Source organism: Neomonachus schauinslandi, chromosome 9, assembly GCF_002201575.2.
Source record: "Neomonachus schauinslandi chromosome 9, ASM220157v2, whole genome shotgun sequence".
In the NCBI taxonomy this organism is placed as follows: Eukaryota; Metazoa; Chordata; class Mammalia; order Carnivora; family Phocidae; genus Neomonachus; species Neomonachus schauinslandi.
The window spans coordinates 111,460,879-111,487,971 of NC_058411.1; the positions used below are offsets into that span (position 1 = coordinate 111,460,879).

At 50.5% G+C, this 27,093-nt stretch overlaps 1 protein-coding gene across 7 annotated transcripts in view; it reads left to right on the forward strand.

Moving 5' to 3' along the window:
- PML (PML nuclear body scaffold) overlaps positions 1 to 27,093 on the forward strand; it is a 40,447-nt gene that overhangs the window by 10,026 nt on the left and 3,328 nt on the right. For 2 of the 7 annotated variants that reach the window (XM_044918410.1, XM_021694084.1), the window contains exons 3-8: positions 9,580 to 10,160; positions 11,362 to 11,432; positions 16,936 to 17,073; positions 17,429 to 17,687; positions 18,742 to 18,794; positions 26,491 to 26,641. In XM_044918410.1, coding sequence (XP_044774345.1) covers positions 9,580 to 10,160; positions 11,362 to 11,432; positions 16,936 to 17,073; positions 17,429 to 17,687; positions 18,742 to 18,794; positions 26,491 to 26,641 — 1,253 coding nt within the window. Of the gene's footprint in view, positions 1 to 9,579; positions 10,161 to 11,361; positions 11,433 to 16,935; positions 17,074 to 17,428; positions 17,688 to 18,741; positions 18,795 to 19,432; positions 20,581 to 26,490; positions 26,642 to 27,093 lie in introns of those variants that run through there. The other 5 variants (XM_044918412.1, XM_021694085.1, XM_021694086.1 and 2 more) reach the window with 4 other exon arrangements.

Sequence of the window (27,093 nt, forward strand, 5' to 3'; positions counted from 1 at the left end):
ACTCCAGGATCATGACCTGAGCCGAAGGCAGTCGCTTAACCAACTGAGCCACCCAGGTGCCCATCCATCTACCTATCTTGGTTCTATGTTAAGATGGCTCTCATGCATGGCCCTGGCCCTTGTACTTTGGCATTCCTTCTTGCAAATCCTTTATTTTGATTCAGCTCTTAATTGGATGGATGTTGTCAATAAGCAGTCTAAATTCCTAGAGTCTCTTGATATTGAAAATGTCTATCAGTTGCTCTTCTACTTGAATGATACCTTCGCTAGGTATAATGTACCTGGATCACACTGTTGCCTGTAGAATTTTGTAGACTGCTGCATTGTCTTCCAGTGTCAAATGTTCATGAGGAGAGGCCTGAGGCCAAATTTATTTGCTTTTTCTGTCTTGATACCTAAAGACATTTTCATTCTTGAAGTTTATTAATTTAACCAAACTGTCTTGGTGTTGAGCATTTTGTATCAAATTATTCTGGAACCTGGCAGGCTCCTTCAATCTAAAAATTCTGTTTATTTCAGAGGGCCTGGGTGGCTCAGTCAGTTAAGCATCTGACTCTTCATTTCAGTTCAGGTCATGATCTCAGGGTGGAGAGATCAAGCCCCACGTCGGGCTCCGAATCAGCATGGAGTCTGCTTAGGATTCTTTCCCCCTTCCCTTTCCCTCTGCTCCTCCCCCTGCCCGTGCATCACTCTCTCTCTCTCCCTCTCTCTCTCTCAAATAAGTAAATAAAATCTTAGAAAATAAAATAATAATAATAATAAAAGCGTTTTTATTTCAGTGAAATTTTCTTACTCTTCCTCTTTTTTCCTCTTCCTTTTCCTCATTTTCCTCTATCACCATTAGTATTACAATTTTTAATTTATTATTTCCAGGTTTTTCCAATTCATAATCTTAACAGTATTACTATAATTTGGGGGGGAACTGATTTATTTAATGATCATTGAATCAGTAATGAGGATCAGAACCACAGTATACATTCAGAGTTACATAAAATCATTTTGTACACATTGTGATAAAAGTACGTGAGACTATCAAAATTGTTTGCTGCACATAAGGAGTTACTGCCTGTTTTCTATTTTACCAGATTCTATTAACATTTAATGATATACTTTAGTCTTTGAACAAATTCCTGCTTTGGCATCTTTTACAATTTGGATTTGTTCTCCCAAAGCTGTTGGAGTTGGAAAAGTATTTCAAGATTGGTATGGCTAAGTAGAGGAGCTGCCTTGTTATACCATATGTCACCTAACTAATACAGTGTTAAGTTATTGTTAACTTAATCATCAGATAATGTTTTTCTCATTCATGGCTTTAATTAATTGTTTTAGCTTTCCATCTCCTTTACTGAAATTAGATCAGATATAAAGATGTATTTATTTATTTGTGAGAGAGTGAGCACTCGCGAGAGAGTGTATGCATGCAGGGAGAGGGGCAGAGGAAGAGGCTGAGCCCAATGGCAGGGCTAGATCTCACTACCCTGAGCCATGATCTGAGCTGAAACCAAGCATTGGATGCCCAACTGACTAAGCCACCCAGGCACCCCAAATTAGATCAGATTTAAATAGTTTGGCGATCACTGTACTTGTCTATGTGATAAACCTTTGTCTTGCAACATTTCCTGGCACATAAATTCCTGTTTCATCAATGTTCACTAGTATTCAATACTGTATAATTGTAGTGCATTGTTATAAAACTCAGTGAATTCCCCCAAGTTATCTAACAGTGTTCCAACAATTAAATCTCCTTTATTAACATACAACTCATGTGATGCTTTAAAAGTGTCTTGCACTTGATACTGGTTTTTTTTTTGTTATTTATTTATTTATTTATTTATTTGAGACAGAGAGAATGAGAGAGAGAGCACATGAGAGGGGGGAGGGTCAGAGGGAGAAGCAGACTCCCTGCCGAGCAGGGAGCCCGATGCGGGACTCGATCCAGGGACTCCAGGATCATGACCTGAGCCGAAGGCAGTCGCTTAACCAACTGAGCCACCCAGGCGCCCGCACTTGATACTGTTTTGAGTATACTTGTGAGGAGCATCACTGTGGTCATCTCAGTGTTTGATGATCGTCACATTTTAGAAATATCATGTTGGTGGCACTGGGAAGGGTTGATTGGAGCGACCAGAGGCAGGGAGGCCTTAGGGGACAGCGCAAAGGAGATAAGTTGTGACTGAGGCAAGAACAAAGGTGGTAGCAATGGGAACTGATGGGACAAATTTAGGAACCGGGATTCAACCTTTACATCTAAGCGCCTTTATATCCTAGCGCCGTGCCTGCATATTGTTGGTGTTTAATAATCTTTTTTTTTAAGTAACTGAAAGGAATCAACAAAAATTAATGATGAGCTGTTGAAGTTGGGGGGGGGTAGTCCCCTGGTCTCTGGCTTGAGTGGCCTTTCAATGGTAGTGATGTGGCCTCTCGGAACACTGTCTACCATGGATGTGCCAGCCCTCCGACTTGGGAGCAGGGACTGCCTAGAAACAAGTAGGGAAGGAAAAGCACAAACTTCCTCTTCGTCATTCTTGGGTGTGAGATCGGCATAAGATGATAGTGTGAAACAGACAAGACTTTCTCCTCTCATCTTTCCCTGCTGCTTCTTTTCTAGTATCTTCCTCTCTGAGCCGTCAGGTTCTCCCTTCTCTGCCACCACCTTCTCAACCAATGAATGGTTGGAGGAGGGGAGGTCATCAGGAATAATGCTTTCACTGTCAGTATCCCAGGCTCCGCAATTACCCAGCTCCTCTCCCGGCTTCAGAAATCTTTCCTCAGCTCTGTTCCCCAGCAGAGCACAGGAAACCAGTCTCATTAAATGCATTCATACTCCTGTGTAAATGACTGATGGGTCTCTTTACTTGCCCTCTAGCTAATCATTTGAGTCTCCAAAGGAGGCTGCTCCTTTTCCTACTCCACCAAAGTGAAAGCTCCCCGCCATTCTAGTGGAGGGAGGGTGGTAAAGGAGGGAGTTTTTCAGTTGCCATTCAGCAAAGCCGGGCCCTGCCCTGGAGTCCTGCTCTGGGGCCAGCTCTCTCCCACAGGTCCCACCTTCATAGGATTTTTGCTTTGTGCGGGTCCGAGCTCCCCTGTTTCCTAGAACAGCAGGAGTGGCATGCCGCTCTGGTCTCGGTGGGGTGTGGCTACCCTGGGGTGGCCTGACCGCAGTGGGACTCAGTGTGATGTTTCCTCACTGTTTGGGGTTGAGAGGGTCACGCACCAATAGAAGGGCTGTCCCTGCCATGTGTACATGTGTAGTTAATGCCTCCCCTTCTTTCATGGTTCCAGAATGTCCAGTGTGGACCTGGCACCGTGCGGGCGACTTCACATACACCAGCCCATCTTTGTCCTTGCAACAGTCTATGAGAGGCATCCTTACCTATCCCCATTTTATAGATGGGGAAGTTCAGACTCTACAAAGAGAACGTCATTTACTCAAGGCCTTGTTGCTGGGAATGGAAAGGCTCAGATTCAGGCCCAAGGCTGTCCACTTCCAGAAGCCGTACCCTCCTGCTGTCACATGGCCTCTGGCACAGCAATTTAGACAGGCAGCTTTCGGATGGGGAGACTGAGAACCCAGGAAACATGTTGAGGCTTTTATTAAAATATCAACAACATAGTCACTTCACTGAACAGTCATAAACAGATAAGCGAAACAATCCATCTCAGGGAAGAAGACGAAGAGCTCTGTAATTCCTAGATGGAATGTTTTTTTGAGGTCTCCATTGCCTCCTATTTAAAGTCCAGGCTCCTTCACTTCGAAGTGATTATGGAAATTTTTGGAAGATCTAAATGGATGAAAAAGTAGGGAGGGAGAAAGAGAAAGAAGTTACTAACTCCCATCAATATAGACTGTTTGCTCTCCTTCTTGCAATCTCTATAATCATCTAAAACAAAATGAACAGCACGTAGCATTTCGTAACTTGCTTTTCTCATGATAGGAAGCTGTGAATGTCTTTCCAGAAGATACGTAGCTTTGAGTTTTAGGTAGTCCTATCTGTCGAGTGTATGATTTCTGCCATTTCTTCAGTGGTTATAAGGTCTTTACCATCGTAAGTAAATAGTTAACTATTGTATCTTTATGGTGCCACGGTTCATACTTAACTCTGTAACCCATCAGAAATGTGTTGTACTGTGATGTATGAAGCAAGCTCTAACTTGCTTTTTGCCCCTTGGTAGCCAGTTTCCTCCATTCCAGTTGTTGAATGGAATTGTTTAATGTCTCTTAGTGTGGGATGCTTTCTTTATCCCATAAACTATCACATTCTTATAGATGCCAAGGCCTATATGAGGTCTGTTCTCTGATCTTTCTCTTTACTCTGAGACTAGCACCACACATACTCTTTTTTTTTTTTTTTTAAGATTTATTTATTTATTTGAGAGAGCGAGAAAGAGCACACGGCTTGCGGGGAGGAGCAGAGGGAGAGAGAGAATCTTAAGTGGGCTCCACGCCTAGTGCAGAGCCCGCCATGGGGCTCGATCTCACGACCCTGAGATCATGACCTGCGCTGAAACCAAGTTGGACGCTTAACCGACTGAGCCACCCACATACTCTTTTTAAAATGGTAGTTCTATCTTACGTTATCTGGCAGAGAAAATTCCCCTTCTTAACACTGATTTCCCCAAAATTTCTTAACTATTCCATCCTATCTTTTCCATCCTGTGAAATTTAGAATCAGTTGGTGAAGTTTCAAAATCTCATCTGCAGTTTGATTGAAATTGCCTTAAATCTTTATATTAACTTGAGAAGAATTGATATTCATAATATTTAGCCTCTCCAATTGGGACCTTGGTACATTTTTCTGTTTTTTAGACTTTCTCTCTCAATGGAGTTTTGTCTTTTTTCCATATGTATATTTTTTGCTAGAATTATGTCAGAGGTTTTTTTTTTTTTTTTAAGCATTTGAAAATTGCTGTTTGTGAATGAGAGCATGGAAATTTTTTTCCATATTTCTCTTCGTTTGAATTGCTGGGATAGAATTAAGCAATTTTCTACTCTTAATTCTGGTGTATTCCAGCCACCTTCTGCAGCAACTTCTTATTAATTCTATGCTAGTTTAGCTCATTCTTTTGAGTAGTCCAGGAGCAAATAACTGTCATTTTGCTTTAGAGCTATTCTTCTCTTTGTCTGTGTTAAGTTCGGGCTTTTGTCATGGAGCTCCTTGTGGGCAAGTGCTCACTTCACCTTGCCTCCCACAAAGTGCCAAGCCCTCAGTTGGTTCTCAGTGAGTGTTCCTTGAGTAAGAGTGAAGGAATCCTAGGCCAAGGAACTCAGTCCTGGTCTCAGGTGGCAGCCCCTCGATGGGTCACTCCAGTTTATGGTCTGCTCCTCAGTTTTATCAGAAGGCTGGGGCTCTGATGCCGGCCAACCACCTCACAGAGATGCTGCGCATTGTCTGCTTCCAGCGTCGGGGAGCAGTGGCCACTTTCCCTAGGGAGACCCCATTTAGGGCAGAAAGGGCTTAGGAATAGGGCCCAGCAGAGACTGTGGTCAACCCAAAAGGTCTTGCTCTCCCGCCAGCCAGACTACCCTAGCGTACCCCTCCCAGGCTTGAAACACTCTTTCTAAGGAAGGGAGGCTAACTTCAGACTCAGCCCCTCCCATGGGTCCAAAGCAGGGAAAGTGACAGGAGGTTTTATTTGGTTCTCCATTTATTTCTACATGCTATATAGTTCCCCACATTTATTAGTATTCTGTTCTTTCATTTTAAAAATAGGTAATACATTCACAAGCTTCAAACATGAAAGCAATCAAAAGATTTCATTAAAACAAAAGAATATTTTAATGTAATCTCTACCCCCGATATGGGGCTCAAACTCACAATCCTGAGATCAAGAGTCACACGCTCAACTGACCGAGCCAGCCAGGTACCCCAAACATGAAAGCAATTTAAAAGGCTTACAGTGAAATGTCTCACTCCACCTCTGCCCTGCCCCATCCATACTACTTTTATTAACTTGTATGTCCTTCTAAGATGTTTTTATTCAAATACAACCAAATGTGAATATATATATATATTTTAAAGATTTTATTTATTTATTTGACAGAGAGAAAGACAGCGAGAGCAGGAACACAAACAGGGGGAGTGGGAGAGGGAGAAGCAGGCTTCCCGCCGAGCAGGGAGCCCGATGCGGGACTCGATCCCAGGACCCTGGGATCATGACCTGAGCCGAAGGCAGACGCTTAATGACTGAGCCACCGAGCCTCCCCAGATGTGAATATATTTTTACTTTTGTTCATTCTTACACAAGGTGGCATCCTATTGATTTTATTATTTATTTTTAAAAGATTATTTATTTATTTATTTATTTGAGAGAGAGAGCATGAACAGGAGGAGGGGCAGAGAGAGAGGGAGAAGCAGGCTTCCCGCTGAGCAGGGAGCCCAATTCGGGGCTTGATCCCAGGACCCTGAGATCATGACCTGAGCCAAAGGCAGACTTAACCGAATGAGCCACCCAGGCACCCCAATTTTTTTTATTTAAAATATACATTATAATAATACAAATATTGAACACTCATCATATGCTAGTCACTAGTCTAACCTTTTATATATATTAATTCATTTAATCTTTTTATGCTCCTATTATTATCCTCATTTTGCCATGGAGATTTTTCCATTTAAAGAGCTTCCTCGATTTCTTACAGCTGCATAGCATTCCACTGTATGGAGTACATCCTAATTTATGAAACTCATTGCCTAGCCTTGTTTCTGTTCTTTGCTCTTACATACTGTGTTGCATTGTACAGATGTTATTTGTAAGTTAGAGATAGAGCTACAGAATAGCTACGTAGAAGAGGGATTGCTGGGTCAGAGGATAAATGCATTTGTGATTTTGATGGCTGTTGCCAAGCTGCCCTCTGCAGTTATTGGTTCTTTTCATATTATGTAGGACTTCTCTCATTTGATCCTCTATAGCACTCCCATATGAGTTGGGGATTATCCCTGTCAATACAGATAAGAAAACTGAGGTGCAGAGAGGTTAAGTGACTTGCCAAGGGCACAGAGCCAGTGTCAGATCCACGTTTTCCCAGCTCTTTTCTCTGCTTCAGCTGACACTTACCTCAGTCCCTGGCCCCGCCTTGTGGTGATGGGTCTCTGTCACTTACATCAGATTTCCCCAGGCTGGAGGAGCTGAATGCTCTTGACCCAGTGGCAGCCCCCATGCTTCCCTCACACTCTAGACTCTCCAGGAAACCTCTCCTGGCCTGGAATAAGTCTCCTGTGTTTGATCAAGAGGTTCAAGTTCTGAGGCCTTGCCTTCTTGGTTGATTTGGGGAGGCTGAGAGCTGGCAAAGCTGAGGACTGGTGCCTGATGCCACAGTTTTGGAGTCAGGTTTCCTGGCAGGGTCTCCACTGGCTGTTCCAGGACAAGCTGATCTCAGTAACTGAGGCCAAAGGGGCTCCAGCTAAGATCCTTTCTCCTGGCCTCAGGTGGGCTGACTATCGCTGCTAATGAGAATAAATCACAGCAAACTTTCTGGGGAAGTGACTAACAGTATTTTCCTGGGAGCGTTTGAAGAGGGGGCATTGCAGGACCAGGGACTTGAGCCAGACTGCCTGGAGTTTTCTGTTAGTTTCCTATTGCAGCTGTAACGAATTACCACAAATGTAGGAGCTTAACCTTTTACAAATGTATTATTACATACCTCTGGAGGTCAGAAGTCTGCAGTGGGTCTCACAGAGATAAAATCGAGGTATCAGTAGGGCCACGTTCCTTCTGGAGGCTCTTGGGGAGAATCTGTTTTCTTGCCTTTTCCAGCTTCTAGACGCTGCTTGCACTCCTTGGCTCATGGCCCCCTTCCATCTTCAAAGCCAGCAGGATAGCATCACAGGACCTCTGCTTCCATGATCACATCTTCCTGCTCACACCTTCCTGCCTCCCCTTCTTTACTTATAAGGACCCCACCCAGATAATCCAGGATAATCTTCCCATCCCGGATCCTTAACTTAATCACATGTACTAAGTCCTTATCATCATATAACGTAACATACTCAGGTTCTGGGAATTAGTACATTATTCTGCCTACTATAGTTTGCCTCTGGACTCTATCACTTACTAATTGTGTGACCTTGGACAAGTTACTGTACCTCTTGTTTAGTGTCCTCATCCTTAAAATGGGGATATAATAATTCCTACTTTGTTGGAGCGTTAGGAGGATTAAAAGGGTTGATATTTCTCAAATGCTTGTAATAGTGTCTGACACATAGAAAATGCTATGGAAGTGTCTGCTAGCTAAAATATATTAAATAAATAAAAATATGCATACTCTTTGATTTAACATTCCTATTATTTGTAACCTATTTCATAGAAACAAAAGCATCCATGTGTTAGGCCACATAAAGCATTGTCCATATTGGCAAAAAGAAAAAAAAATGTACAAATAGGAAATCACTGGTGTGCCTCGATGGCTCAGTCGATTAAGTGTCTGCCTTGGCCTCAGGTCATGATTCCCCGGAGTCCTGGGATCCAGCTCCACATCGGCCTCCCTGCTCAGCGGGGAGTCTGCTTCCCCCTCTGCCTCTCACCCTGCTCGTGCTCGCTCACTGTCCCTCAAATAAATAAATAAAATCTTTAAAAATAAAAAAACAGGAAATCACTGGAATGTCCATTAACAGGAGCATGACTGGATCCGTTGTGGTACATGTGAAATTCAAAGGCGCTATTAAAGAGAATACATTAGATCTATACTTATTGGACCTCCAGGAATGTCCTGAACAAAAGTTAAATTAGAGGAGGAAGTTACAAAGTCATTACTCATGATCTCATTTATAGCATGATCTTGTTTTGTTTTGTTTTGAAGAAAAAACATCAACCCACCAAAATTGTTGTAGATTCTTGAGCCAATTATTTAACCTCTGAATGTCTGGGTTTCTCCGCCTGTGAAAAGAGGATAACTAATTCTCCCCACGGAAACTCTATGGAAACTCTAGGGAGCATTGCGTGGGATAAAATGTATCAAGTCCTTAAAATCCTGCAAGCAGCTGCATAGTCCGGCTATTTGTGTAAAGTGGTTTGAGCAGACAGAGTTGTGGAAGGACACACCCAGATGCTCCTCTGGTTTCCTCGGAGGAAGGGAAAAGAAATTCAGAAGTGGTGTGAAGAGATGATTAACTTTTTGTGTATCTGTATATTGTTTCACAGAGAAGCCTAGCTGTTGTTACTTTAGTAACTTTTTTATGTGCTAATGTTTTATTGGTAGTTTGGAGACTAGCACCATAACCAGACTTGAGGGGCGACTAAGTGGCTCAGTCAGTTAAGTCTGCTTTCAGCTCAGATCATAATCCCAGAGCCCTGGGATGGAGCCCCCCCCATGGGGCTCCCTGCTCAGCGAGGAGCCTTGTTTCTCCCTCTGCGGGTCTCCCTGCTTGTGCTCGCTCTCTCTCAAATAAATAAATAAAATCTTAAACACACACAAACCACAAACTGAATTGGGAAGAGCACGAACCTAGAAACACACCATGATTCAAAGTTTTGTAATTTTTGAAGAGGAGTTTAATTAACGAAAGTTTAAAGCGGGGGTGGGGGGAGTGGTGAGGGGGGAGCAGGAGAGCCCTAAACCAGGCCGGCCTTGTGTATCCGCAGCATCTACTGCCGAGGCTGCTCCAAACCACTGTGCTGCTCGTGCGCGCTTCTGGATAGCAGCCACAGCGAGCTCAAGTGCGACATCAGCACCGAGATCCAGCAGCGGCAGGAGGAGCTGGACGCCATGGCGCAGGCACTGCAGGAGCAGGACCGCGCCTTCGGGGCGGCGCAGGCGCGCATGCGCTCAGCCGTAAGCCAGCTGGGCCGCATGCGCGCAGACACCGAGGAGCTGATCCACGAGCGCGTGCGCCAGCTGGTGGCGCACGTGCTGGCCCAGGAGCAAGTGCTGCTGGAGGGGGTGAACGCGCAGTACCAGCGCAGCTATGAAGAGATCGCCGGCCAGCTGGGCCACCTGGAAGCTGTGCTGCAGCGGATCCGCCTGGGAGGTTCGCTGGTGGAGAGGATGAAGCGCTACGCCTCTGACCAGGAGGTGCTGGACCTGCACGGCTTCTTGCGTGAGGCGCTCAGCCGCCTGCGCCAGGAGGAGCCCCAGAACCTGCAAACTACCGTGCGCACCGACAGCTTCGACGAATTCAAAGTGCGCCTGCAGGAACTGGTCTCCTGCATCACTCAGGGGGCAGGTAAGCACTCGTGACCAACCCCTTTACCATTTAAGGGCTTGTGCTTTGCTCTTGCACAAGCAAGACAGGCAGAAAAAGGTCATTTACATGTGACAGGAAAGGAACCTGGGTTTTTTTAAATTAAGTCTAGGGTTGCTCACATTGTAGATTCTAGAGTGCAGGTTATGAGGAGGAGAGTAGGCCCTGACGTGGGTCTGCAGCCTCCCAGAGGGGTCATGTTGTACTAATTTGCAAGACCCTTTGGATTAGCTGTGATCTTGTGACCCTCGGAGAAGTTAAGAAAATACAAAGCAGAGAACCAGACCCAGTATCATTTTAGCCTCAGAGGGTAACCACTCCAGGAAGTTCGCTTAAGCCCTGTGTCTAGCAACAGAGAATTCAACTGAACCTGAGGTTAGAGCAGAAGGGGGCTGAGGAAACCCCCTGGGGTGGTTGGATGGTTACCCAAAACCACACTCTGGCTCAGTGGAGGAGATACTTTGCCTCCAGCATGGCCTGTCATCTGGACCAGCTGCCCACAGCTGATAGATAAACTAGTGTGAGGATGCCCTTACCGAGAAAGGGGTGGGTGGCAACAGAATCTGAAGGTATCTGGGCAAGGGCCAGTGATGGGGGCTCCTCACTCACTCCTGCCCTCGGAGCTGAGGGATGTGGGCTCATAAAAGTATAATCCTGGAGTGGATATGGATTTGTGCCTTCTCCACCTAGGCAGTGAATGTTACTCCGTATACAGGAAATGACCCCACAGAGTTTAAACCGCTTGTCTTCGGTATCATAACTGGGCAGTGGCAGGGCAAGGAGCTCTTTTATTCTGAAGCATGAGACATTTAGGTTAGATGTAATAGAAATCAGGCTGTGGGTCATAAGAGTATCTGAAGCTCTCACTGTATGCAGAGAAGTCAGCGAGCAACGACAACCTTAGGATTGGTTGCACTTTGCCTTGGTTGTGGCCAGGAGATGGACAGAGGGTGCCCCTGGGGTTTGCAGTTTCCTCTCTGGCTGGGTTCATGCTCACTGCAGTCAGGGGGCTCTCCTTCCAAATGACAGCCCCTCCATGGAGCTACCCCGGTGTTGTGAGAGACCCTGAAGCCTGAGTCTCTAGGAAAAGCATCAGGGACATTTCCTCTGTCACTGTCCCATCCAAGATGCCTCTCACCGGGGATATCCCTAACCTGCCTGTGACCTTTTCTTTGTTCTCCAGATGCAGCTGTACCCAGGCGAGCCAACCCAGAGGCTGCCAGCACTCCTAGGGATTGTTTTGACATTGACCCGGTGAGATGGGTTCAGGTGTGAAGGGGAGGCGGTAGGGTCCAGCAGGTCAGACAGGTTCCCCTGTGGTGGGAAGGAAACTGAGTCTCGTTGTCCCTATGTCTGCAGGCAGTAGAGGAGGGAGAGTGCCTGAGAGGGATAGCGAGTGGCTGGACTGGAGCTTTCGGTGGGAGGGAGTAAAGGAAGGGCCGGCAAACTGGCTGGTTCTGGACTCCTAAATGCACTTGATGGTTTCAGGAAGGGATGGACAGGAGGTGAAGAAGGCAGTCACCAGTGGGTGGCCCTGACAGATGTGGTAGATGACCTCTCCCTTACCCTGTACCCCATCCCAGACATGTGAGCCTTTTCCTGGAATCACCATAGGGGCCTTCCCCTCTTCCCCACATGCGGTTCTTGGAGAGGAGAATGGGGCCAGGAGTCAGACCTCAGTCCCAGCAGCTTGGGTTTCATGGGTGTGATTTCAGGACCAGCATAGGTGCAAGAACCATAGTTTCTCGGGCGCCTGGGTGGCTCAGTTGGTTAAGCGACTGCCTTCGGCTCAGGTCATGATCCTGGAGTCCCGGGATCGAGTCCCACATCGGGCTCCCTGCTCAGCGAGGAGCCTGCTTCTCCCTCTGACCCTCCCCCCTCTCATGTACTCTCTCTCATTCTCGCTCTCTCAAATAAATAAAATAAAATAAATCTTAAAAAAAAAAAAAAAAAAGAACCATAGTTTCTCAGGATTGGGAGGTGTCCATACGCCCTCTAATGATGGCATTCCCTTTGCAGCACCCTTACCTGTGGCTGTCCACACACACACCTCCACGAAGAGGAAGCTCACTCATTCTTGAGACAGCCACTCCTGTCTCTGGACTGCTCTGACTTAGATTGCTGGCCAGGGGGAAAATGCAGTGGCCCTGCTTTGGCTTGCCCTCTTGGATGCTTGCATGCATGGTTCCTCTGCTTTGGGCTAAGCTTCCTGAGTTCCTTCTTGGACCAGGCGTTGTGGTCATCCAGGTTTGCATGGGCCTGCCTGTCAAGGATGTGGGCCCTGGACCCATCAACCCTCCGTGGAAAGCAGGTCTTCTGGTGGTAGTGGGTCAGGCGGTGAGCCTTCCTAGCTTTGCCATACATGGCCTTTAGGAGAAAAAGATTGCAGTATACAGAGGCAATCTGGACAGGCTTCCTGGAGGAGGCAGGATTTAGGCTCTGAGAGTTTTAGAGCTAGGAGAGAGCGTGGAGTCTAACCCCCTCTTTTGCACAGGCTAAAGTTAAGGCCCAAAGAGAGGGTGACTTAACGCAGAGCCACGTGACACGGCAAGCTAGGGGTAGGACTAGAAGCCAACTCCTACCTGCTTTGGGTACTGCATTCCCATATATATAGCTTGACAAGTAAAAAAGGAGAAGTAAAGTGAAAAGTAAAGTAAAAAGTAAAAAAACAAAAGTATTTTGTTTTTTGGATAAGTAATACGATCACATGGTCAGAAGTAAAAACATAGAAAGTGGTAAGTATGTCAACTATACTCCCAGTTTTTAAAATGTCACTGATTTGTACACTTACAGTTTCTGCATTTCACTGTATATAAATTGTACCTAAAAAAATTTTTTCTGATCCCCAGGTGATGATGATTTGTAGCTCAGTTGAGAATCACTATTTTGAGGTGGGGAGGACACTCACGTACCATCTCTCCCTACCGCATTCCTCGTTTGAGGTCTCCCATTAGTCAGCATCTCAGTGATTTCTTATACAATGTAAAAAAGGCTGTAATTGTCCATAGCCCGTATTGTCGCATAATACCCTACATGTGGCACCTTGCTGCCCCAATCCTGCGCATACATTACCTGGATTTAACAAAAGAAAGAAAGAAAGGGATACATAATGTCTCACGCCCACCTGGTCCCTATCTTTCCACTTCTATGCCCATATACCTATCTTTATTTATTTCTTACATATCCTTCCAGAATTTCTTTGTCATTACAAGCAAATATGATTACAGGTAATTGGTTTTTCCATTCTTTTTTTGTACAAAGGTAGCATAATACCATATATTCAGAGTGTTGTGCCCAGGCTTCTTCACCCAAGGAGGTATTCTGGAATCCTCTGGAATTCTTACACTATCAGTAGATAGGGAGCTTCCTGATGCCTTTTTGCATCTGCACAGTGGCGTATTGAATGGATGTAGCATGCTTAATTTAGCCAATTCCCTGCCAATGCATATTTAGGTGGTTTTGGTATTACAATGCAAGGATGAATGATGTCCCCATAGAAATCCTCTGAATAATTGTGTAAAGTGCCCCCAGGGTCCACGGAGCTCGGAGCACTCGGCTGTCTTCCAGGTGCCAGTCGCTGGTTAATTAACAGCATTTTGCCGGGTCTTGGTCTTTACATGACCTCTCACCATCCTATCTGCTATTAAGCGGTTTGAACTTGGAGCATCAGAAGAACGTTCTTTTTTGCAAAGCCTCTTGCTTTCACTTTGGTAGTAGGCTGGAGGAGGGGACAGCTAGGCCAATGGAGCTGGGGGAGGGGAATAGGTTTCACACTGTGAGCCCAAGGGCGCAGTGGAGCAGCTGCAGCCAGGCTGGGAGGCAGGCATGGTTAGGCTGTCCCAGGAGAAAGTCCTCAGCTATAGCTATGCCCAGAGAAAGGCTACTCTTGGGTCCGTGCCCCTGCCTTAGGAGGCAGAAGCTGGGCTTCCGGCACCAACACTTGATCCCTCTTGAAATGGTTGGTTTACTTTCATTGCAGTCATGTATGTGCCCACGCAGAGGCGATAAGAAGAATAGCAGTAGGCTTGACTAGGACTGCCTAGCTTAGAGGCGTTTTCTTTTTGTTTCTTCTAAGCTCTTTTTGTAATGACGTTAAAATACTTTAATGAAAAAAATAAAACATTTTAAAGTTATAAAACAACTGGAAATCAGTCATCATGATTTTTTTGTCTTTAGAGACCCTCCTGTGTGTCCCCTGCTTCATTAACCTGGGAGTGAGGGTGTCATGGGTGGGACAGATGCAGAGAGAGGGACCCAAGCCCACCCGTGGGGAGTTCATAGCCCACGTGGAAAGAGGGTCTTTCGCCTACCAGTGATTTGTAGATCCAGACACAAAAGGACATTTTCAGCTTTTTAAAAAAATTTTTCAGGGTGATAAAATACACATAACATAAAATTTACCTAGCAGTGGAATTGCTGGATCATATGGTAATTCTATTTTGAATGTTTTGAGAAGTCACTATGCAATTTCCCATAGTTGGCTACACCATTCTACGTTCCCACCAACAGTGGGCTCCAGTTTCTTTACATTCTCACCCACACTGTTTTCATTAATAGCCGTCCTAATGGGTGTGAGGTGGTTTCAATTTTTGACCACTACCCACTGTAAAGAAATACTATTTTATATCTAGTCTACAGTATATACGTATGCACGTGCATAACTGTAGCTGAAATGGAAGTTTTGCAGGATAAATTACACTTGTTACATGGGACGTACTCTGGTATTTTCTGTTCTGTACTATTCTGCGTAATATTAAAAAATGCTGGTCATGACCCACTGATTTACTTTCATGATCCGCTAATGGGTCACAGACTACAGTTTGAAAACCAGTGGTGTAGAGCACTCAGCGGAGATTGTGTACTTTCCTAGAGGCCCAGGAGATCATCTGTTTCTCCCCCATTCCCCCAGATACACTCTGCTCTGATCCAGAGAGACAACTCTCCTTCCTTTCTGTAAAGATGTTGGAAAAAAAAAACCCAGGAGGGAAGTGGGGGGAAAGGAAGTCAGTCCATTATAGCAAATGATGTGGAAGCCCACATCTCACATCAAAGTACTCGATACTAAGAGCCCAGCCCTGGGGGGTTCCCGTCCCAGCACGGGGGGTGGGGTTGGGGGGGCTCGTGGTCATGCTAGGTTTCCCCTGCTTGCCCCTGCTCCAGCTGTGTGCGGTTCCCTTTCCTTCACTACACAGACCACTGCAGGCCCCTGCTCATGGTCGTCTACTGGGCACACACAGAGTTGGAAGCAGGAACAGCAGGCCAGGGTCCCTGGAGGCGAGCCCCAGAGTCTGGGCCTCCCCTCTCCTGAGGGACACCTCCCAGGTCACTTGTCACTTATTTTCAGCAAACTGTCCAGCAGATGCAGCACCGTAGAGAAAGGTGGTGTGGAGGGGTGTAAGGGAGACAGTGACTAAAGAAAAGGGAACTTGCATTTCAGAAACACTAGATTCAAACCCCGGTCCAGGACCTTGGGAAATCAGTCACTTCACCTCTCGTGCCTCTGACCCTTCTCTATAGATTGGCAATAATCACAGGATGGTCCCTATTTCTTTATAATTTTTTTTATTGTGGTAAAATTCATATAGGAAAATTCCCCATTTGAACCATCTTAGAGGGTACAGTTCAGTGACATTTAGTACGCTCACAATCTTATACAGCCACCCCACCCACCCAGTTCCAAAATATTCCCATTATCCCGAAAGGAGATGTTGTGGCTGCCCCCCGTCTCCCCCACCCCCACCCCAGCATCCCATCTGCTCTCTGTCCCTATGCAGTCAACTCTTGCGGATAGTTCATATAAACGGACCCATACAACTTGTCTTCTTTTGTGGCTGGCTTTTCATTTCGTGTAGCATGCAAGGTTCATCCAAGCTGCACGTGCAGAACTTCGTCCCTTTTTATGGCTGAGTAATGCTCCACTGAATGGCTGTCCCACATTTTGTTTATCCGCTCAGTGGTTGATAGACATCTGGGTTGTTTCCACCTTTGGACTGCCATGAATATTCGCGTGCAGGTTTCCGTTTGAACATGTTTTCAGTCCTTCGGGCCTCTGCCTAGGAGTCTCATCGTTGGGTCAGATGGAAATTCTGTGTTTAACTTTTTTGGGAGCTGCCCCTCCCTCCTTCCTTTCGGGATGGGTGTAGGAAGCACTTCGCACTGTGCCCCGCAGAGCGGAGTCGTAAAAACAGTCTTTACCATCCGCGGCATCAGTGGTGCTTACTAAGTGTCAGCTGCTCTTCCAAGCGCAGCAGAGTTCATCCGCCTATTCCCGCGAGACAGATGTTGCCTGTAGTCCCATTTTACAGAGGGGGACGGAGGCCTGAGGAGTTTTCAGTGATGGGTCCAAGGTGTGTAAATTGCCATTCTGACCCAAGTGGAGTTAAAGCCCAGGGGCAGAGTGCCGGTCACAGGGAAGCCCCTGGAAGGGTCTCCTCGCCATTCTAACTTTGCACCTGTATAAGAGTAGCTTCCTTCCGGAGCGAGCACTGTTCCTAGAGTTCTCGTTGAGCAAGCCTTAAGGCATGGTTGGTCCACATGATCCCGGAAGTCCCCTTCTGGCCCTGTTAGGATGCCCAGGAAATGAAGTGACCCTGGATGCCAGCACCTCAGGGTCAGGAGGAGGTGAAGCCACGGAGGGTGTGAGGAGGACTCCTGGTCCCCAGTGGGCCCTGGGGATTGGGCCGACCCCAGGCCTGGGTTCTCAACCCTGGGCTCGCCACCTGCTCATTTCCATCTCTCTTGTTTCTGGACTTCACAGCCAGAGGAGACACAGAGGGCTCAGGCTCAGGCCCCGGGGCTGGCTGAGACCCAAACTATGAGCTTGGTCCAGCCAGTGCCCGGGGTACACCCAGTGCCGGTTCACGCCTACTCCATCAAAGACTCCTCCTGCAGAGAGGTAAGGCTCTCCCCACCCCCACCTCCGTTCCTGGAAGCCCAGATCCCACTAGGCAGGCGGGGTTGGGGTGGGGTGAGAATCCAGGCCTTAATCAGCACCTACTGTGTTCTCTCCCTCGCTCCTGGCTGCCCTGCCAGGAACCTCCCCTGTAAGCATGAGCCACTCAAGGCAGGCAGAGGCCAGCAGAGGCGGTGGTCAGCAGACAGCCCGTGGGCGTGGTAGCCCAGGGGGGCGTCCTCTGTGGAGAGCAAATGGGGAGGGCCCCAGGCCCCTGCCACCCAGGTCCGCGTCTCTGCCCACCCCGCCAGCACCCCTGAAGGCTGCTAACCTGGCCCTGTGACTCCCCATTGCACAGGAGGTCTGCAACACAGTCCTGCCCCAGAAGAGGAAGTCCTGCCAGACTGAGTGCCCCAGGAAGGCCATCAAGATGGAGTCTGAGGAGGAGAGGGAGACACGGTTGGCCCGGAGCTCCCCCGAACAGCCCAGGCCCAGCACCTCCAAGGCAGTCTCGCCACCCCACCTGGATGGGCCCTCCAGCCCTGAAAGCCCCATCTTCGGAGGCGAGGTCTTTCTGCCCAACAGCAACCACACAGCCGGCAACCCCGGGGAGGCAGGTAGGGAGGTGGGTGGGCAGCAGAGGCTACAGCCTGCGTGCTGTCCTCCAAGGGCTGGGTGGGACCCTTCTGCATCCTCACCCCTCCCAGGGAGCCCAATGCCAGCAGCATCCCCTGTGTGTCCCGAGCTCTCAGCTGCCCCCAAATGGGGCAGGGAAAGTGCACCGTTTGCCTGGGGGGTGAGAATGGATACAGTTTACCAGGTGATTTGCTGGGATTCCAGTGTGAGGAGCATGAGGGGCTAAAGCCCATGGTTCTGTAGCTCCTTCCCCCTTAGGGTACCCAGCACTGTGCCCCTGCCCAAGGCGGGTGTCCCCAGGGAGCGTGTGTTGGTGGGTACCTAGCATGTGCCTAGAGAGACCTTGGGGAAAGTCCACACCTATCACATCCCAAATTTGTCTGCAGAGGTCACCTGCATCAAGTACCTCATTTGTCCTACATAATCTCTTACTGACAGTGCCAGATAGGGAGTCCTTGGACATGAGTTGCGGTCAACTAATAGAATTCTGGAATGGTCAAGACAGTTCTTCCAAGATCTGCTTCACCCAGAGGCCCCCTTTGTTTTCATTCTAGGTCCCAGACTGAGCCCTGATCCTGTTTGCACACTGAGCCCTGACCGACATTCCTTGCTCACAATGCTATTGGTAATCAAAAGATTTTGATTAACCAAGTAAAGTATCTTTTAATTTGAACACCTCAGCTCATGAGGCTGAGGATTGGAACAAACGAACGTGCTTCTTTAGGATCGCAAAAGGTTCCAAACCAGGGGCTGTTTGCCAAGCTGCCTGTACAGGGAGCAGATTCCGAATTCAGGGCTGCTAGCTGAGTTAAGTACTCACATACAGGGCGCAGTGGGCAGTGACGGAAAGCCCTTTTGAATAAATAAGTAGATCCACACCGGCACACTTGGTGGATGTCCCCATCCCCCGCCTTGCAGGGCACACATGGCCCACCCCATCTACTCGCCCACAGGGATTCCCAATGGAGCACACCTGGGCCTCACCCACTGGGCCACCCAGCAGGGCCTAATGCTGTCCCCTCTGCCCCGTTTCAGAGGAACGCGTCGTGGTGATCAGCAGCTCGGAAGACTCAGATGCTGAAAACTCGGTGAGTGGTCCAGAAGTTCGGCCCTGGCCTCCTGCCTCCCCCCATTCCAGGTCCCAGGGGACACAACCACAGCAGGTGACCCTCAGACTTGCCCTGCGCCTGGGGAGTTTTCCAGCGAGGCAGTGAGTTGTGAGCTGTCCTGAGGACAGCCTCCAAATGCCACCTGCGGGCCTGGACCACCCCAGCCCTCCCTTCGTACCAGGGCAGGCGCCTTCAGTAACCATACGTGCTCTGAAATGCTGCTAGAGTGCTTCCTTCCAGAGCCCTGTCTCGTTTCTGGACTAGCTAATGCCTTTGTCTGGAGCTTCCTTACATGTTCTCTAGCCTCTAAGTCCTCAGCGAGGAGGGTGGACAAGAGCCCGTACCCCGGTTACCTGCAACCAGTGAGGGTCAGTGCAGGGCCGCGAGGGCACGGGCCGTACCGTGTGGGGCCCAGATAGGCGAGTTCTCACGCCCTAAGAAAGAACGTGAAAGCCGTCCCCCCATGGAACAAGTACCTTTGTGGGTTGCGACCCTTCCATCCCTGGAGGTTGGTTAATGGAGGATGGGGCAAAGGGGATCTGAACAGAGTGAAAGGTTGGACTGGGTGGCCCCTGAGGTCCCTTCCAGCCCTCAGTCTGAGGTTCTGTATTGGAAAGTGCATGGAGCCCACGGAGACCGCTGCACCACACTCCTCGCCAGCCCACCCCCTGCCAAGAGCACGAGGAGCTTACCGCCTCTCCCGGGCCTCCCGTCTGCCCCCTGGCGCATGCCGTCCCCTGGCTTGGGCTTCCCACCATCGCGCCGAGCAAGCTGCAGTCCCTGAGGCCAAGTCTCCCAGCCAGCCTGCCAGTCACCAGGAGGACGCTGCCATCTGCCACCGCCGCGGGACCAGCTTCCTGCCACGGAGAACACAAAGAACCGCCCATCTTCATCGGATCTTCCGCTTGCCCCTCAAAGTGTATTGTAAACCCTTGTGGACTTATCCTCCCCCCAAGGTCCAGGCCACCACCCCTGCCACCACGGGGCCTCCCGGCCATCCTGCCGATGCCCAGGAGGGTCCCTGCCACCTCCAGAGGGCCATGGGCCAACGCCACTGCCGCCGGGGTCGAGGAGCAGTGCGCTCCCTCGGCTGCTCCCTCCGGGGCTCCCCCAACGTAGCGCAGTGGCTCAACAACTTTTTTGCCCTTCCTCTCTCCTCTGTGGCTGCCCAGCTTGACACCTCTCTCAGCAGGGGGGATGAAGGGAGGCAGAGCACCCCAGACTCTTAGGGCAGGCATCTCCCCCAGGGATTCTGACACGGGTCTCACTGGAGGTCTCTCCAGTTGTGTTCCCACTCCCTTGCCCTCCAGAGGCTCCCCCACCAGCCCGGCCCCCCTCAGACAGGCCTCTGAGAGCCCCGAGCACCTCCCTCCTCTACAGCTGCTGGCCACCGTCCTCCTGGAACCGTGTGGCCACTCACTCGGCCCCTGCTCCACCCTGCTGCTGGGCCTGGCCCGGCCCTTGCACCCAAGGCCCTGCACCCCGTAGGCATTCAGTGCGTTGTGGTCAGGGAGCAGACCCAGGAAGGAATGGCTACATGGACTCAGCAGGGGGACGTCAGCCCTCTTCCTGGAAAGGGCATGACTGAGATTCGGGCCACCGCTCCTCACATCCCCCGGCCTCTTTGCTCAAAACTAGGAAGCATCTGTCGCCCTTTGCACCTCCCACTGCCCCATCCCATCACCCCAAGGCTTTCCACTAGGCCTCTGCCAGGACCTAAGCCCACGAGGGCAGGGACTGTGTCGATCCCAGGACCTGGCAGATACGGCTGCTCAATAAATATTTGTTGAAAGATTGCCCTTGCAAACCCTTCTTCCATGACCATCACATTCCCTGCTGGACTTAGCTCTTCTCTTGCAGGTGGTTTCGTGTCCCCCCTGCACTGAAACTGGGTCCTCTGGTGGGGTTACCATGTCCCCTCTTCTCCCATGCCTTGTGGGAGGTGGGTCAAGGCCTTCTGTGCCTCCTGGACTGTGTCGGTCCCACCATCTGGTAAGGTCCCCTGTGCCTTGAGGTTCCAGGTCTTGAGGGGAACCCCACTTTCCCCAGATCATTTCATGCCTCTTCCTGCCTCCCCCCCCCGCCCCCACATAGGGAAGGCTCCAACCCTTGCCTCCCAGGGGGCCTCTCCTGAGCCAGGGCCAGCCTTCTTTCTGGGTGACTTCAACACCCAGCACCCTGGCCTCTCCGGGGTCTTCACCCCATTCCACTGCAGCCCCCAGCCCCATGGCCCCCCACTCTGCACCTCACCATACCGAGAACTGGTTCACAGGGACTCTGGCCACAGCATCCTGCCCCTCGAGCTCTCAGGTACTTCGAGGACCCCTGCCCTCCCCACCCCGGTTCCTGTAGCTCCGGCTGCTACTCCTCATCCTCCTTCCTCTCAGGCCTCTGTTCTTTTCCATGTTCTTCCAGCTGCAGCCCCTCTTCTCTTCCTAGTGTGTCCTTCCTGTGGCCTCAGCCATGCCCGCAGGCTGCTGATGCCGGGCGCTCACTCCCGCAGCCAGACCAGGATAGATAGCCTGTGGGCCTCCGGAGTCCGTGCTCAGATGCCCCATAGATCCCTCAGACTCCTCTGTCTGCTGTCTGCTCGGTACGTCACCCCATCTGCCCGGCTACGGGAGCGGAGGCCCCTCTCAATCGTTCCTCAGCGCCGGTCAGATTTTCAGTCTTAATCTTTCCACAGTCTACATTCCTCTGAACCCTGGGCACTTCTTTCCACCCCAGAAACCTGCTAAAACAGAACTGATCCAGGGCAGAGGTGGAAGCCGGGGAAGGAGACTCTGAGAAAGGATGGCAACGCCGGTGGTCTCGCCAGACTTCACGAGAGTTGGGTGCGGGCATCAAAACCAGCAGTCTTGGGGGGCGGGTGTCAGTCTGGCCCCAGCCATCAGCAGGGAGGCGCGAGGTGATGTCTGAGGTTATTCAAGGAAGGCGGGAGAAGCTCATTTTAGGTGGTGAAGAGTTAAAACGATTAGAAGCAGCCACTCACCTTCAGAGACCAGCTCTGGGCTGGGGGAGAGCTGGAGGACCACTGCTTTTGTGTTGGAATTCTTCGGACAGCGCGCTTTTTAAATTAAGCATTATGAGTCCCAAACTTTAAAAAACATATATTTAAAACGAAAACCAATGAGGACCCCTTCGTGCACTTCTCACCCACCTCCTGTGCCCCCTTTCGGGTACCCGCAGCAACTTGGTTGGGGAGCAGGGCTTCCTTGGCAAGGTGCTTCAGGCTCCTTCATACCCCTGAACTCCCCCTCCGTAGCCTTCATCCCACCTGCTACGTGTGAAAGTTGGCCTACGAAAAGAGCACCTTTTCCAAGTGTACCGGGTTGCGTAGGGACCCCCATCCCCAGGTTGCTGCTGTGTCAGTTGCTGGAATCTAGCGAGACATGCCGGGGGGCTCTGGTGCAGGCCTGGCCAGGAGGTCGAGGCTCAGGGAGAGACTGCTTGTGCAGGAAGAGCGATCTGTGAGCTGGCAGAGGCGGTTGGAGGGGTCAGGCCAGGCCTGATGGTGGGCAACTGAACACGAGGCAGGTCAGCAGTGCCTCTGCCGTGAGCCCCGTGTTAGGGTCCGAGGCAGAAAAAAATAGAATGCTCTCACCTACCCTTGGACAGGCGGCTGGCCCCAGTGTCCGGCAGGAGCAGGACCACGTGGAAGCAGGAGAGGTCGGTCCATGGCCAAAGTGGCGGTGGTGGCCAGCAGGAGAAGAGGGAGGCCTATGGGGGACAGCCGATCCACGGGAGGGGCCGTGCCGCTGATGTGTGGGTATCGGAAAAGAAGCAGGTGCTCGTCTGAGAAGGTGGAAGCCGTGGTCCCGAGGGGCAGCAGCCTGCAGAGGGGGTCGGAGCAGTGGGCGGAGGGCAGCAGGGGCCGCAGGCTAGCGGACAGGATGGCCCGGTTCACAGATACATGGGAGGTGTTTCGGGGCTTCCAGACTTTGCAAGAGCTGGGGTTTTGTGTCTGCAAAAAAAAGCAATGCGTGCGTCTTGCCAAACTGATCGCAGCTGTCGTTGAAGCTTGGGTGCTGAGAGGGTTCCTCAGGAACTTGGGGACTCTTGATAAGAATGAATGGTGGGTACTGTGTAGACAACTTCAGGTGACCAGATGCTAAATATCAAAGAGTCTGGCTCCTGTCTGAGTGGCTGCTGACCAAGCGTGGAGTGAATCAGTAGGACAGTAGTTCTCAACCCTGGCTGCACACTGGAATCTTTGGGGGGAGGTGGGGGGTTGTTTCCAGTGACAGATTCCTGGGTCCCACTCCCAGAGATTGTAATTGAACTGGTCTGGGGTGCAACCCGAGCATCTGGAGTTTTTGAGGCCGCTAATGCACAGCCAAAAAGGGGAGAACCACCGAATTGGGAGGTTCAGTTGCCCGTCTGTGATTCGTGTACGTATCAGCCTTCAACGGAGGTGACCCGTACATGCTGGGATAGGATCCAGCAGGGGAGAGGGGGACGCTGGATCTTCCCAGAGAAACCTCCTAGACTTGTGGAAGGTGATTAAAATGTCAGCCCGGCTGCTTCCTATGGGCGTGCTTGGTGCGACCGGGAGGCCTGCTGTGTGGATTAGGAATGCAATTGCCCTGCTAAGTTGATCCTTGCTGGAGACAAGTGAACTGTAGCTCACGAGCCGGGCCACATGTGTCTCTTAGTTCGATGTGTTTCCTGAAAACCTCGTGGGCTCCCCGGGGCTCAGTGTGACCACAGTTCTGCAGTCAAAGAAACAGTCCATTAACCAAGTATAATAAAGAAATAAAGCCTAGTATTTACCTGCTCCCCAACCAAGTAAAGAATATTAAAGGGGGTTTGACTCCCAACTCCCAGCAGCACATCTTCAGGTCCTCTTCCTCTTTTCTTCAGCTCCCATCATGCTCACTCCCTAATGCCTTGGAACTTCCCACTTCTCGCTTTCCAGGCCGTGCATGCAGACTCTCATCTTCACCACTCCGTTTCCCATTCCACCGTTCCTTTTCCCTTCCCAGCAGATCTCAAGCCTCTTCCAACAAAAGGCCCTTTCCTGGGTTGGGTCTGGGTCTCTGCTCCTATCCCTCTACACTCCCCACCTGCACACTCAGTTCCCCTGACTGTGGACGGAAGCCCAGCAGTGGTGCTCCTCTCGTGAGTGGGGAGGGGGCAGGAGGACATCCTGCACCAGAGCCTCTTGTGCTGATTGCCCTTTTGTTAAACCTCGGTCTTTAGAAAAATCTTTCGTAAGCACGCCAGTATTTCCTGGCCGTGTTGCTGGGATTTAAGGCAGGGAGGGCGCTTAAGTGGATGGGCCGGCTGGAGTTCAGTGGAAGGTGTTCTAGCGAGATCATCCCCATGCACTGGCTACACTTGACAGGAGTCCCCAAGGGTGAGGAGGAACCTGAAAGGAAGAAGAGTCCGGGCTGGAAGTTCCAGACTTCCCGCCATTGACCAGCTCGGCAGAAGGGGGTGATCCTTTCTTTAAGGGAGCTGGATGAAAGACATTGCACCACTATAAAAGAGAAAATGACCCCAGGACAGTGGGAGGCCGTAAAAATGAGATTCTCATGGCCATCATAAATGACCCTGGTATGAAGATGGAGCTAGCCTAAAGACGCAGCTCTGCTGCTCTCCAGGGAGCTCAAATCTGGGAAGAGGATATCTGAAGAGGTGACCAGGGCTCTAAGGCCTGAGAAGACATTCCAGAAGGAAGGAGACAGGTGGAGGCACTCAGGACCACTGCACAGGCTTTTGCAGTTACGTTGGGAGCAAAAAGAGAAAGAAAGAAGAGAATGCTCCGTGTGCCATGCCAGCAGGTGGCAGAGAGGACTTGGGAAAAGGGACAGCTCTTCAGCTCCAGAGAGGACACAGCAAGAGGAGTCCAGCTCTTTCCACCAGCCCAAGTGCAAGAGCAAGGTCTGGAAGGCTGAAGATAAAAAACACCTGGATTTTTCCCTCGGGGGAGGAAGGTGGCGTCTCTGGTCCACCAGCCAACAACTTGGAGGAAGACACCTGTAGAGGGCTCCTTACAGGGAGGAAAGGGAGCTGGGACCGGGAGACAGAAGACTCAGAGCAAGGCATGCAAAATAAACCTTTGATGCGTGGCCAAATCGAGGATACGGATATGCCAGGCATTTGACCAAGACTTTAATTAGGGCCTTATGTGTAGAATCCCCTTACTCCCAGGCTTCTGTAAGCAACACCAGCTCTAGGTGGATTCATAGTGAATGTCTTTTCTATCAGTGACTGGGAGGAAGTTGGTGAGCCTGGGGTAGGGCTATGAAAAGCAAAAAGAGTAAGAATCAGGCACTCCTAGGAAAATCCAGTACATTGTACCTGTGCTTAGTAATGACTTCGCTCTTGGCTGAAGTTTTGTTAAAATGTTTCACCTGGAGAGTAAGAGGGCCTAAACCCGTGCTCATTCTCTCCCGAGCCAGGGACATTAGCCAGAAGCCAGCATTCGTTCTTCAGATAGCCCCGGGGGAGGCCAGCATCATCACGCTGCTAGAGGCAGTCCGGAAATATGAAGGACCCGAGGTCTGCTCTGGACTCTGTCCCAGCAGTACTCCCAGCCCTGTGACACATGGCCCTGTGGCATCAGCCATGTCCTTTCCTCCTGGTCTCTGGCTAACATCTGCAGGTGGCATCCCCCGGGGAAGCTCTAAGCAGGCCACCAAAGACACCTTCTGGGTGTGGCAGCTGGTGGATGCTGAGCAATTCACTTTAGGGAGAGGCTCTACCACCCTCCAGCCGTAGCCCTTTGGGAGCCTCACAGAGTTAGAGCCCTTCTCCCACCCCTGAGGCCTTCCGAACTGTTTTTGCCTGGGTGCTGGAGAGAACAGGGCCTTGGGTGCCCAGGTTAGAGGATCCCCGGGCCTGAGGCTTCTCTGAGCAGCCGGCTCCTGGATGCTAAATGACAAAGGGCCTCCGGGCCCTAGACTTCTCTCTCCATGGCTCTCGCTTCTGGGTTCTGTGTATCCATGTTGACGTGGCGTTCCTGAGGCTGAGTGGCCCTCCCCTCCCCCTCTGTGTAGGACACTGGGGCCCAGGCTGGCCATGGGGACAAGAAGAGCCAGGCTCCTGGCCCCTTCCAGAGAAACATCTGAGGTTTGAGATGAGGCTCCTTCCTCCTGTCCCAAGTTCAGGGTGTTTCTTCTGAGTCTGTTGAGAGAGAAGGGAGCAGCAGACCCCTCCAGCCCCGCCCACCACAGCAACAGCCCCTTCCCTGAGCTTCCCTGCCCCAGCACCATGCCCGCAGGTGCACACTCACTCACATATGCTCACATTCCCACACAGTTGTCAACACCGGTTCACAAATTCACACCCGATGCACACATTTGACATTTGCATTCATTCCCATACTTGTGCTTTCACACACACACACACACACACAAACTTGCCTGCGTGATCTCAGTCTCTCACTCCTACTCACTACTGCGTGGTTCACACGTGGCTATCACGTACACACACATCCACTCATGTGCGCACATCCTCATGCACACACTCACTTAGACCCACACCTTCCCCTTCCCAATACCCTGCTCTCCCTCATGTGCGTGCAGATATGCCCCCAAACATACCAGCTTGCTCGTGTCCCCACACTCACACCATGCACACACACACACGCTCACGGGCACATGCTCACATTGCCACCACGCACCCTCGCCCTCCGGCCCCCTGACCTGTTGGTTTTTCTGTGTTGCAGTCCTCCCGAGAGCTGGATGACAGCAGCAGCGAGTCCAGTGACCTCCAGCTGGAGGGCCCCAGCTCCCTCAGGGTCCTGGACGAGAGCCTCGCCGACCCCCAAGCAGAAGACAGGCCCCTGGTTTTCTTTGACCTCAAGATTGACAGTGAAAGTGGGTTCTCCAATGGCCACCCCCACCCCTTTCTAGCTTAGTCTCTGAGTTCCCGAAATAAGCGCAGGCAGAGGCTGTGTTCCGGGCCCAGGAGAGCCCAGAGCTCTGGCCAGTGCCACACCCAGAGAGCAGGCAGAGCGCTGCATCCCCCCTGGGACTCCTGCTGTCCCACTTGGCTGATGGAATAAAGGCTTCTGCCTCGACCAGCGCCTGAAAGCATGAGGCACATGCCTCCATGAGCTCACCTCTGACCAGCGCTTCTCTTAGAGAGCCCTGGCGACACACCTCTAAACAGAAACACCACCATGTGGGAAGTCACCACGATGAGGCCAGCAATGCACGCAAGGCCTTAAGCCCTGACTGCAGCATTCTGAGTACAGAGCCCGTTCCGCAGGTGGGCCGCACAGGGAGGCTGACAGCCAAGATCATGGAGAAAGATGACCCCTTCTCCC